General features: G+C 42.8%; 1 protein-coding gene across 3 annotated transcripts in view; it reads left to right on the forward strand.

The window, feature by feature from the left end:
• capn15 (calpain 15) overlaps positions 1-14125 on the forward strand; it is a 41082-nt gene that overhangs the window by 19071 nt on the left and 7886 nt on the right. For all 3 annotated transcript variants that reach the window (XM_038736297.1, XM_038736296.1, XM_038736295.1), the window contains 5 exons: positions 3183-3391; positions 5376-5559; positions 6510-6733; positions 7486-7611; positions 12519-12671. In XM_038736297.1, coding sequence (XP_038592225.1) covers positions 3183-3391; positions 5376-5559; positions 6510-6733; positions 7486-7611; positions 12519-12671 — 896 coding nt within the window. The remainder of the gene's footprint in view (positions 1-3182; positions 3392-5375; positions 5560-6509; positions 6734-7485; positions 7612-12518; positions 12672-14125) is intronic.

A 14125-nucleotide genomic window follows, 5' to 3' on the forward strand; every position in this document is an offset into this window, starting at 1 on the left:
GCAGTCAGGCCATGCGGATACGTTTCAGACTGCATTATTTTATTTGTTTAGTTTAGATTTTCTTTCTAAGCTTGCTGGATTATAGCATAATGCTGCTGCTGCTGAAATATGCTGTAGAAGTCACTGGAGAGTTTGTCGGAATTGTAGCAATCAATAAAGGCCAAACTATGGTGTGAGAAACATTATTCTCTCCTCACCTAAGTGAAGTTAATTTCTTTTGCCTCCTTGCTTTTGTACTCTCCTTGAGTGTGCGTGTGTGTGTGTGTGTGTGTGTGTGTGTGTGTGTGCGTCGGTGCCCCAGAGTGTGTCCGCTTACTCACTGTGCCAAACGAGTAAATGTTACTAACAGCCATCAGCCCTGCTTGTGAACTGTAAAACCCAGCATGGCTAGAACTGGTTCCTCTGTTCCCCCTCCATGTCACCCTCTGGGGGAGCAACAAAAAGATGCTACATGGCAACGGATGACTTTGATTTGTTTTATTTTTCTTCTTTAAACCACTGTTGATACTACTTGGTTTTTGCCGCATTTTTTTTTTTTTGTTTGCATGTTGAATTGGAAGTTCTGACTGCCCACAGTGACAGGTTTTCCCTGCCTGTGACAGTATTGTATGTACCAGGCTGTTTGGGGACACTTTTGGGTTTAATAAGTGTGGCGCTATGAAATCCATCTCTATAGTTCCTTGTCACCACATTTTCGGAGATCAGTAGGGAGATATCTAGCTACACGTTTACTATCCTCAAAAAGGTCCTTGTATGCCCGCCAGTGTTTTGTAGTCTGGGAGATGGCGGGAAGGCAGCAGGTTTTCTTAGCTCAATACTGAATTGGCTGATTGTGGTCTAGTTTGCATGCTGGCATGTGCCCAGTGATAGAATCAAAAACAGCATCGCCCAGTTCACTCGATGAACACAGTCAGCTATACTTACATGCACGCAGATGTCTTAACACTGCAATCTGAAAAACTGGAAAATGTTTTGTGTGTGTGCAGGTTATTATGTCTTATTTCATTCAGCCAATTCATGTTACTTAAAGGCTTATCCCATTCTACATACTCTGCTTCAAACACACATCGTCGTGGTTATAATATATGTCTGTGGCGGAAACTGCGTGTTTGTGATTCACTGCTTAGAAAATGAATCACCTATCATTAGGCCAGAATCGAGTTGCAGGTCTGTTGAGTTCCATATGACTTGTATGGTGTCAACAGCTCTTGGAAAAACAAACAAACAACAAAAAAAAACATTATGCTCATAGAACACCATGTGCGCTCCAGATGTGAATAGGATAATTGCAGCATGTGCAGCACAGCCTTTTCCTTATGGGCAGACTGCAGGAGACCACTCTGCTCATTATCATGTCTTTCAAGTGACTCGGAACAATCGACTCAAATATGTTGATGATATGAGAGGTGAGTGCAACAAGAAACTCTTAACGGCAGTGCCTTCTGGAAGGGAAAGGATAGATTACAATATGTTTAAGCACATGGCAGAATTTCCTAGCACATATTGGGATGTAGCATACACTAACATCATCAGGCCCTCTTGGTTTATTCATTAACAGAAGTTCACTTTAACCTGAAGATGAGACTGTGAAAATAAGTGTCTACCTGCCAAACAGTAAAGTCATTCTTAAAATTATTAATAAATTCTTAAAAACACAAAATGTACAAGTCTGTAAATAGCAACTGAAGGGCCCATCTCATCTCTTAATTTTCAGGAATTAAATGAAATAAACAGTCAGTATAGGCTAATAAAATAATGTCCTTAAATGTAAGAGTCTTTGTGGCAAGCATCTTAACTAACCTGTTATTGTTGCCAACATTTAGGCTATCTATTACAATTAACATGCTTTTAATTTATCTTCTTCGCTCTAATGATGATGATGTTGTATGATGTAATATTTTAGCTCAGACTCCAGGATAAGCATTTCTGTTATGGCTGATCAACAAGAAGTCATAGTAACTCACAGCCAGTAGCTGCAGCTGAGCTCTGCCAGGTGCAATTTGGCTGGCCTCTTTTACCCTTGGCCACTGCTCACAATTTTGTCTCTCATTCCTCTGTAGTCTGTGTACATACTGTGCTCAGTGAGTTACACTAGTTTAAAGTGCAGCCTCTACGCGTCCAAGGCCAAAGGTTTCCCCTCCACCTCTGTGGTAAATCCACATCGGCCCCTAAGCCCGTACAATAAAAGCCAACACAAGGGTCATACATAAGCCTACAGAATCGGTAAGCTACATGGAGACCTCGGATGGTTGGGGTGGTGAGGCAGCGTTGAAGTGATTCTGTCTGGTAGCTAAGGCTGCATCAAGGCTACAGAATTGGATTGTGGGGGATGGCGGCTAATCAATTGGCTTCACTGTGAGCCAGTAGGGTGCCCACATTACATCCCCTGCCTGCCTGCCTCGCAAACAAGACCGACCGAGCCCACTTCTCACACCTCAAATAGGAAACTGGAGAGGTGTGTGTGTGTGTGTGTGTGTGTGTGTGTGTGTGTGTGTGTGTGTGTGTGTGTGTGTGTGTGTGTGTGTGTGTGTGTGTTGGCCCTCTCAAGTTTGTACAGGAGAGTTTTATATGGGCAGATAGTGTGACAGATTGTGTGTCTTGATCTGTTAATGTATCCGTGTTTAAATCCAGTGTGTTATTTTAAATGCTCTGTGCTCTGCAGGGAACATGCCAGAAAGTGAAGTGTTGGAAATATTTGAAAGTGATTTGCATATATGTGTCCTGTATCCTGGCTGGTACATGGCACGACATCTGATCTCCTGCGGTGCACATATGTGATGCTGCATGTGTGAGTCTGTGGCTCATGTGGTGGCCTGTAGTGTCCTGTATTAATTGTCATCTACCTGCAAAATGTGTCATATCAGAAATGCAGGGTAGAGATTAACTGTTAGTCCTCAGAGCCCTAAGTGCCCTTCAGGTTTGTATTAGCTGTTTAAAAAACTTTAGTTTTAAGTGCTCTCACAAGCTCCTCCGATTTTTTTAGACAAGATGTTTTCTCCTAACAATCATATTTGTCATTGTCCATCCATCCATCATCAACCGCTTATCCTGCGTACAGGGTCACGGTGATATTTGTCATTGTTTTGAAATCAATTTTTAATGGAAGTAATGTTCAGTAGTCTCACCCTATTGTCTCCCTGTCACTATTCCTCTCCATCCCCCACCCCCTCATCCCTATTCAGAACTCTGTGAACTTTGTGGATGACAGTTTCCCCCCGGGACCTCGCTCAGTGGGCTTCCCCGAGGGTGACAGCGTCCAGCAGCGAATCAAAAAGTGGCTCCGTCCCCACGAGATCAACTGCAGCAACTTCAAAGACCGAGGAGTCAAGTGGTCCGTCTTCCGCACACCACGGCCGTCTGACATCCTGCAAGGCCTACTCGGAAACTGCTGGTGAGCTGTCAGGACACCACAAGGACACACGGGACACTCATCAGTCTAGAGAACGTCTAGACAATCTAGAGACAGGCAGTTCATTTACAAAAAAGACTTTTAAAAGGCAGGACAAACAAGAAGGCGATTAATGCTTTGACCCGAGACAAACAAGAATAGACAAAGATCCCCAGAGTAAGGACATTTTTCATTCTGTTTGGTCTCTGTGAAAGGTCAGAGTAGTGTAAAACAGACAACAGATAAAATTTCATATCTCTGGTTTTGTTCGAGTCCACTTTAGATGAACACTGCTGCCTGAATCTAGTAGAGATGAAGAGGGAGGCAGTGAAAAAGTAAGTAAAGAAGCAAGAAACTGAAAAATTAGGAGGCAGAACGCAAGCATTAAATGAAAGGGGGAGCAGGGTGTAGCGGGACAGAAGCACAGATACACCTGGCAGGGAGATTATTCACGGGAATGAGAGTCTGGACACATGCTTTATCTCTCTGCCCTTGTTCCGTGTGTCCTTTGGGGTATGTATACGCGTGTTGCCATCTACCATCTTCCTCTGCACGCCACACACAACAAAGAGCAGTCACTCACAAAGTTATCCCAGTACAATGTTTCACTTCATCACCAGTACACACACAGCTTATCAAAAATAACCCTCCCCAGAGCCAAATCCTCTCACTCGCAACAGGATGTAACCCTAATTCATCTCTCTCACTCACACACTCTCTCTCTCTCTCTCTCTCACTCACTCACACACACACACACACACACACACACACACACACACACACACACACACACACACACACACACACACACACACACACACACACACACACACACTTGTCCTACTAAACCAGCAAACAACCCAGCTCTGTTCAGCCAGCCAATGACAGCAGAAGAAAGTAGTGCCAGTCACCCTTGTCCGACCTTGAGTACGGCTGCAGTACAAGCTGACATTAGTCCCATTATGAGACTGCTAATTGGATTTTCATTTGATTTTTTGTATGCGATTGGCTTTTCATCAGTGGATGAATGGGCTGATCGGCCTCGCTCAGGTGCCACTTAAACAGATGGACTATAGCTTTAATAACGCATATTTCCAACCCTGTATAAAGAGTTTCATTCTTTCAACGGCTGCTTTGCTAACACACATCAACTGGAGGACTGAAAGGGATATTACTTTCGTCTGTATATATAGTGACAGTACTGCCAGTGGCAAAAGTAGCTAGTCCGTTTGGTCAAGTTTTGTTACGTCAATAATAAGGTGGTCAGTATACTGTCAGCAGCATACAGTAACAAATATTTTAGCTTCTTGTCCCAAAACCTCAACTGTTTCATTCAGCTATTTCATCAGTTCTGTATGATTTCTTTCTGCATTTTCAGATGAACTAACGTTCACTTTATATCTCTTTTAAGTTTGATCCTCATGTCCCCAGCCGCATTTCTCTTGTGTGAGAAATTTGCATTTTCTGATGTATCCGGATTTTTCATTAGCTAATTTCTCTTGCAAACTAATTAGAGGAGGCGAGCCAGTTTGTCTCTTTGCTGCAGGGTGAATTAACACTAATGTGGAGGTAACCAGAAGGCTGAGAGGCTTGACATCAAATGTGATTGATTTTCAATGAGTGCAAATTATGTTTAAAAAAAAATCTTTCAGAACTGCTCACTCTCCAGTACCTTGTGGAAAAGGATATTTTAATCCCACATTTACAGTCTAATTGCTGCTTGTCAATCTGTTTCTTTTTGTTCTTTTCAGTGATTGCATCTGTCAGTCGACATTCTTTTCCCCCCGCCTGTCTTTTTGACAGTGGGCATCCATTCAGCCATCCACCTCTCCATCACAATCAGCTGAACATTTATGTCTTTTAATCTCCATTTGTTTCACAGCTTTTTTCAGATTGTCTTTGCGCTTTGTTTCAGTCACGTCCACCTTCACCCATCTGTCCATCCTGATCCGACGTTTCGTTTTCATTGACTTTTATCCCTGTCCAGGTTCCTGAGCGCACTGGCGGTGCTCGCGGAGCGCCCGGAGCTGGTGGAGAGGGTGATGATCACCAGGACCATCTGCACAGAGGGCGCCTACCAAGTTCGGTTATGTAAAGACGGGACGTGGACGACGGTACTTGTGGACGACATGCTGCCGTGCGATGACTATGGCTACCTCCTCTTTTCCCAGGTCAGGAAGGGAGGGAGGGATGTGGGAAGCCCTTGAGGGAGCAGTCTGGTGGATGAAGTAATGGATAGGAAAATGGTGAAAGCAAGGAAACGGAAAGCTGAACAGAATCATAGATATTCAGTGAATAAGATACTATATTAATGTCAAAGAGGTCGCATGGACACTTGTCCTCTTCCAGGTCAGAGAGGTTAGAGAAGATAGATTGTGAATATATACAGAGGACCAAAGCAACATGCTGATCACCATCTGACATACTCTTTTAAAGGCAGCAGGAAGGAGCAGCAAGAACCTTTTGACATACAGCCTCGTTGACGGAGGTGCAGTCTAACATCAGTGCAATATTAACTTCCTAATATAAGTTCAAGTTAATTCATTATCAAGCTTGTTATCACAAAGCATGTCTCAAAGGACCCCAGAGAGGAGGGTTGTACCTGGAGGTCTACTTAATCAACAGTCAATTACAGGACAGATTAAGGATTGCATTATGCAACAAATAAACCACAGAGAAACAAATCCAGGCACACACATCATACCTTGTCCACATAATTTTGTCGGGACTATTTAGCACCGCCAACCTTAGATTCTCAAAGAAGACGAGGAAGGGAAAAAAAGAAATAGAAGAGAATTTGGGTAGGCCAGGTTAAAGTGAAATCCTTCACCATGATGACTAAGCATGAATGAAATAAAATGGTGATGTACATGGTGGTGAATGGTGATGAACAGTAATGTGTATGGCAATTATATAAGAAGAATAAATAATAAAATAATTTGATAATACATTTTTAATCAGGTTTTCATGTTCAGTCACAGCCAATAGGTTCAGAGCACACTTTAAAAACAGACCCACAGCAAACACAACATCCTGTTACAAATGTACCTCTGTCAGGGAGCCATACTCATGACTCGTACTTGACTGAAAATGTTCCCCTTTCTCTTTCCTATCATCCCAGGCCCAGAGGAAGCAGCTATGGGTGGCGCTGATTGAGAAGGCCTTGGCTAAACTCCATGGCTCCTACTTTGCCCTGCAGGCAGGGCGCGCCATCGAGGGCCTGGCCACGCTGACGGGGGCTCCCTGTGACTCCCTGATGCTCCAGGTCAGCTCCACCAACCCTCGGGAGGAACCCATCGATACAGACCTCATCTGGGCCAAGATGCTGAGCTCCAAGGAGGCAGGGTAAGATAAGGAGTGGATTATAACATAGGTACTATATTTATCCTCTGTGTTCTGTTAAATACAAGACAACATACATATAAAATAGACTGGTATATTCTTGTACAGTACAGGGAAGAGACAAAATAATAAATAGTCAGCATCTCGGTGTAAATACACTGAATCAGACACATTCAAACATTCTGTAAATATAACTACAAACACGAAGGTGTTACAAAGCTGGAAAGGTCCTGAATGCCAATTTGTAGCATATGTCATTAATAAAAGAGGTCTGCTAATCAACACTTTGATATGTGAGCTTTAAAAGCGATATGAGACAAGTAGCACAACAAGGGGCCAGATTATCTGTGGCCAAACTGCAGGTCCATCTGTCAGTAAACCTGTAGTATTATTCGATATATCAAAGAGGAATGGCCTGGAAGCATGACAACATTCAAATTCTGTGCTAGAGACAAGCTGCATCAGCAAAGAAGGAGCAGCAATCACAGGTAGAAAATTTGTCTCTTAACTCTGTGTGTTGCTGCCAAATGGGAGATTTTAATTTTGAGGCTCTCCTGGTGAAATAAAGATTAAATAAGTAAAGAAATAATGAACATAATTAACTATGCATAACATTACAGAGGTTGAAAAATAGTTTGTACTGACCTTTAGTTGCAGAACAATTGAATAATTGCATTATTTGTGATTGCAGCGTTATGTTTCCTAATTTTAAGTGAATTCAATGGCCTACACTGCGTGGTGTCCTTGTCTGTTAGGTTTCTGATGGGTGCATCTTGTGGAGGAGGCAACATGAAAGTAGATGACGCTGTCTATGAGTCTCTGGGTCTGCGGCCTCGACATGCCTATTCCGTCCTGGACGTACGAGATGTCCAGGGTTACAGGTTTGAATAAACAGAAGAATGAACGTGAACTAGACTGATTACCTGCCTGTCTCGTCATCTTTCAGCTTCTAGTTTCTTTGTTCTTTGTTTCTTCCTATCCTGATCACTTGATAATGCAAACTCCTCACCTTTAGGCGAAATTTGACGTTTTGAGACCAAAATGGGTCACCTACGTGATTTACGCAGATCTGATGAGAAAATATTTTTGGGGGGGGAAGAGGGGGGATATATATCTACTGAGTCCACTCCAGCATGTACTTAGCAAAATTACAGCTGCATATGCCTAACCAATCGTCACCCCTAATGGCTAAACCTGACAGCCAGTCAGAGGCAGAGTAGGGCGGGTCTTTTTTCAAGTCCGCTACACAGTGGAGTCAGACAGCTGAACGTTGAAAGACTGCCGACCTGCTGAACGAACTGTCATAAAGCAAGCCTGATGTAAGATATAAGTAAGCTAGGTTACAATATTAACTGTCCTGTCAGGTACAGTAATGTTTTAAGTGTGTAAGTAGCCCACTGTTATTAGCTAAGCTTAATTGTTCATTTATGGAGACCAGTAGCAGCACAGTAGGCTATATGTAAGGTAAGCTTAACATCAACGGGATAAAAACGTGTTGGCATCTGTGGTTTTTACACTGGCGACGCTGTGGACACTTTCTGAAATGGCTTATTTTGTCCCCGCCGCTTTTTCAAAAAAATTCTGAATAGCTTGAAAACAGAAATGTTAAATAGGCCTAACAATTGAAAATGTTTTGAGAAAGGTTCATTTGAACTTATTTATTTAACTTAAGCTAAAATCAAGCTACTAATTATAAAACGACCCAAAAACGTGCAGCACCAGTCAACGTAACACCAATATAGCGTATCATCTCCCCTCGTGAGCTCTGTATCAAAACACCCCTAATCTGAGCCCTTATGTCCCCACCGCTTTTCAACACAAAATGACGCCTTTGTGTGTCGGTATCTTTCTCTTGTTGCAGTACACAATTGCACGTTATCTATACAAACATGTAAGTTTAAACAGACCACTCTGACACAGTCTCTGTTTGTACACTGCTCAAAAAAATAAAGGGAACACTAAAATAACACATCCTAGATCTGAATGAATGAAATAATCTCATTAAATACTCCTTTCTTTACATAGTTGAATGTGCTGACAACAAAAATCACACAAAAATTATCAATGGAAATCAAATTTATCAACCCATGGAGGTCTGGATTTGGAGTCACACTCAAAATCAAAGTGGAAAACCACACAGGCCGATCCAGCTAATGTCCTTAAAACAAGTCAAAATGAGGCTCGGTAGTGTGTGTGGCCTCTACGTGCCTCTATGACCTCCCTACAACACCTGGGCATACTCCTGATGAGGTGGCGGATGGTCTCCTGAGGGATCTCCTCCCAGACCTGGGAGACAAAGGCGGAGGTAGCGGTCCTGCTGCTGGGTTGTTGCCCTCCTACAGCCTCCTCCACGTCTCCTGATGTACTGGTCTGTCTCCTGGTAGCGCCTCCATGCTCTGGACACTACGCTGACAGACACAGCAAACCTTCTTGCCACAGCTCGCATTGATGTGCCATCCTGGATGAGCTGCACTACCTGAACCACTTGTGTGGGTTGTAGACTCCGTCTCATGCTACCACTAGAGTGAAAGTACCGCCAGCATTCAAAAGTGACCAAAACATCAGCCAGGAAGCATAGGAACTGAGAAGTGGTCTGTGGTCACCACCTGCAGAACCACTCCTTTATTGGGGGTGTCTTGCTAATTGCCTATAATTTCCACCTGTTGTCTATTCCATTTGCACAACATCATGTGAAATTGATTGTCAATCAGTGTTGCTTCCTAAGTGGACAGTTTGATTTCACAGGAGTGTGATTGACTTGGAGTTACATTGTGTTGTTCAAGTGTTCCCTTTATTTTTTTGAGCAGTGTATATCTGCTTCCATATCCTTCTCACCTTTTTTACCCCTGACCAGTTTGCATGCCTGCGTTTCCCCTTTGCTCAGCTCTCCCTCCCTCTTAACATCTATTTTGTCTTTGTAACAGAAAGCATAGTAGACTTTAAAGGGAAACGTAAAATGAAATGAAGACTGTGTAGATAACACCATAAGGTTAGAAATTAACTACGACTCCCACAGTGCACATTGGCAAGAACTAACTGCGGGTGGAAACACAATATTATGCTGTTGAGAAAACTGATAATACAATCTGCGCCATAAACCAATGAACCTTTTAATTCTAGGACACACGGGATGAATTAAGCATATACGGGATTGTTTTTTTTTTTTGTTAACTGCATCAACAAAGGATTTTGTAGCTCTGAATTATCCCTCTGACAGGTTAATGGGTACTGCAGTATTTAGGTGCTTGCCATGCTGAAATGACGGAACTTCTCATAAACAGCGTTTAAATAACTAAAACTGGTGGCCATGACCCAGTATGACTGTAACATTATCTGGGAGAGTCCTGGAACATTGAGGATATCATTAAAAGAACAGCTTGAGATGGGAATACAGAATTTGGGGGGGGTAACTCCACTTATAAAATCCATATCTGTCGTAAATTTAAATTAGTTGGACAGATGCGTCCTTTGTGAAGGTATTTCCTGAGTGATTCATAGATATATGGGGTGGAGGCAGTGTTTCCCACAGGCTCTTAAGAGACTATGGTGGGTGGGCCTCGGACCCTCTTGGGTCCGGGGGCATGCCCCCTCGGAAGAAAAAAGTTAAATGCATTAATTTGGCGCAAAATTAAATGTCGCTAACCTGCCTGTCAGCTCGCACTGGGCCGTTACAGTGGATTTAGCATAAAGGCTTTAAAGAGGTGGTATTATGTTCATTTTCAGGTTCAAAATCTTATTTAGGGGTTGTACCAGAACAGATTTACATGATTTAATTTTCAAAAAACACCATATTTTTCTCATACTGCATATTGCTGCAGCTCCTCTTTACACCCTATGTGTTGTACGCTCCGCTCTTGAACTACAGAGTTATGTATCTTACTTGTACAAAATCTTTGTTGGGAGTTGCACATGCACAGTTCCCAGGTAAGGACTACTAGCCAATCAGAAGCAGAGAAGGTGGCGTGAAGCAGAAACAAGGTAGTGTGATCCAAATCAAAGCCGCTTCAGTCTGCGACTGTAACCTAGCAGATGGTATAAGTTATTACCAGTCCACAACCACACAACATCATTGTTCCACATCTTACCATTAGGACAAACGTTGAACTGTTGCCGGTGTTCTGACGATCTATGCTGCCTTGCTGAAAAATGCTACCATAGCGCCAATCGAAAGACTTGACTTTACTCGGCCCTGCTCCGTTTTCCATTGCAGACAGTACCCAGAGATAGTACGTAGCTTGTCGTCATAGCAACGCCACACACAACTGCAGCGATATAATGTTCGCTGCAACACACACACCAGCGATCCACACAGCTTTCTCTTTTTTAAGTTAAAACGTTTCAGCATTACTCAGAATGTAAAGACAGATAAGCGGTATGAAAACCTTCCAGCTGTGTTTTCCTCTGCCGTTGTTGCTGCAGCGGTCTGTGTGACGGCGAGAGCAGAGGGCCATCACTTCTCGTAAAACTGTCAATATACGAAATCTACACAGCTGATTTCTCACCTCAAAACTTCTCAGAAGTGGATTTAGTGATGAAATTCCATACGAAAACTGTAAAATATAAAACTTTCTGTTGCTGGCCTCTGTCTGGTGCAGCAATGATGATGCAGTGAATAGTGAATATTCTCTCTGACCAATCAGCAGTCTGCTGTGTTTTCACGTTACATTTTAGTATCACCTCAGCTCGCTTGGAACCTTGACGGAGGTGAGGTGAGGTGAAAAAAGTACCTGGAAGCAGGTACAGGTACAACATTTCTACAATGGAAAACCAAACAAAGGCGAGTCGAGCCAAAGGGCCTCCGCTCAGACTAGCTTGGATTGAGGGCGTTTGGCAAGCTTTATGATGCGTTTTCATTGTGATGTCACAAGTAAAGGAAGTGAAGGGCTGGACTACAAACGAGCTGTTTTCAAGCAGTTCAGAGCAGAGCTTTCTGTGGGAGATGGGAACTCCCTTTGGGCTGGACTTTGGGCTTTTTCACTTTGCAAACCTGTTACATGCACAAAAAAGATATATAACTCAATAAAGGAGAGGGGAAAAGCCAAAAAGCCCAATACCACCTCTTTAATACGTGTGCACTCCAAATGTAGGCGCGGCTAGCTTAATCGCCGACAAACAAGTGACAGAAACAGGCCGTTAACGTTACCGTAGTTAACGTTACCTCAAAAGAAAAGTGGTTTTCTCGAGTCGAATGCAAATTAGACTATGGCGGGCCGCCATAGTCTAATTAATTAATGGGAAACACTGGTGGAGGCTTGATGCCAATAGAGAACAGGTGCACATCAGTTCAATTTGATCACTTTGATTTTGATAGCATTGTGAGTCAACACAATGGAGGCCTCTTCTGGCCTACCTGTGAGAGGAAGTTTAGAGTAGCTGTAAATCCCAGCTGTAATTTGCTCAAGAGCCTCACACAGCCACTTTAATTTACTGCCATAAAGCAATCGTAGTGGAAGGCTGGGCCACAGCGCTTGATCTAAAATGAGTTGAAGTCCTTCTGCTAGGAGATGAAAAGCAGCTTGGAAACAGTGATTCACCTGCCCTTTTTTGGAGGTAGGAGGGGGGGACACCTCTCCAATATGGTTTCTCATTATACCTCCTAAATTTTTCACTGTAGGGAGGAGGCAGTAAAATTAATTGGGTTGTTAAAAAGTAGGCAATCATCCATAAGAGGAGCAGTATCAGTCTGTGGAGATGGGGATACTGTGCTGACTGAAAACTCTTGTCACTTTAACTGGATCCTGTATTGGGCTCTCTTACTTTCTGGAAATCATCTTTGCCCATGCTTCAGGTTGTTGCGGCTGCGTAACCCGTGGGGTCGCTTCTCGTGGAACGGCAGCTGGTCGGACGAGTGGACAGACTGGCCACAGCACCTGCGTCACGAGCTGATGGCGCATGGCAGCAGCGAGGGTGTCTTCTGGATGGAGTACAGCGACTTTATCAAGTAAGAGACGTGTTTACAGAGAGATGTTTTTTTGTGCTAATTGCATATATCTAAGCTGTATGAAACCATTTTTTGATTTGATTACCTCAGGAAGCAAGCTTATTTTCCCCATGACAGATGTTACTACAGTAGCATCACAAAATCTTTTAAGTGATAACCCACGACCACCTCATTTGTAGTTGGAGCATCTCATAAAGTAACTCACCCTTTCAGACTATTCATTCAGTCACTGATTCCCACTTTGCCAGTCTCCCCCCCTAGTGGCCCTCTGGAGGCATGGTAGCATTTAAAGTTGATAGTGAACAGTAATAGTTTGTCAGCAGTTTTGCTGACAAGTCATTGTTACTGTGAATTTCTTTTGCACTACCTTTTTCAGAGATGACTTAATAGTCAATCACTCTGTGCTCATGTGATAATGTTAATAATGTTAATAACTCTCAAAATGTCCTCTTATCGTTCCATGATGGATGCACGTAATGTGCTAAAAGGCTTCGTAATCTCATGCCTTTGTGGATTTTGTTGGCCATCTGGTATTGACAACAAACTGAAGGACAACATTTTTGTTGTTTTTAATACATTGTGTTTGTTGACAAGTGCATCATACACTGGTTCCCCAGTGTTGGGTTTTTTTTTGTGGTTGCTTTGGTAGCCAGGGATTTGGCAGGCAGGAGGTTTAGACTCTAGACTCAGTGTGTTTTGCCATATTGGATTAATCCTGCTATTAAGTCACACACAGCATCAAGTATTGACTAGTGTTTTTCTTGCTTCTGTGGGTTTTTATGCATGCCTGCAAATCCCTAGCTTTCAGAAAATGTCATTGGTCAGTAAACATGGTTGCCTGTTAACAGTTTGATTGAAAGCAAAACCAACAGTAATCTGAAACATAATGGGGAGCTGTTGCCTAGGAGTGTCCTAAAACATAACTGACTGAACCATAATGTTAGAAATGAAAAGAAAAAAAAAAAAAACTGAATTACAGCCTTAAAAAGCCAAAAGCGAAAAAAAATCTAATAAAGCTTGAAGGGAATCTGTGTGGCTGTCAACAAAAGCTTTTCACTAAGTGTTTATATTTTGTGTAAATGACCTGATTTTACACTACCAAGCTGTGAGATCAGGAACAGCACTGCAACTGGCTAGAAAGGTTTTTTTTCTTACGGTCTACAAGCCGTCTGATCAATAGGCGTTGTCACAATCTCCACCAGGTTAGTAGGTTTGCCAAAGATAGATTTTGAGCGCGTCTGTGTGTAGGTCTGTTATTCATGTCCCTTGTGTCTAACAAAATAAGAGTTGCAATAAGTCCAGAAGGATCAATGTGGCAGTCCTCCTGAACGACTCAAAACTGAAAAATGTACTCGGCCCAGACGAGAATCCCATTTGTCTTCTGTTTTTGTTTTCTCCGACAGACAAATAATCTCACCCTTGTGCTATATGACAAACCCTTCACCCTGTGTCTG

Source organism: Micropterus salmoides, unplaced genomic scaffold (assembly GCF_014851395.1).
Source record: "Micropterus salmoides isolate LMB-PRFRI ecotype aquatic unplaced genomic scaffold, ASM1485139v1 Ms_hic_scaffold_21, whole genome shotgun sequence".
Taxonomy (NCBI): domain Eukaryota; kingdom Metazoa; phylum Chordata; class Actinopteri; order Centrarchiformes; family Centrarchidae; genus Micropterus; species Micropterus salmoides.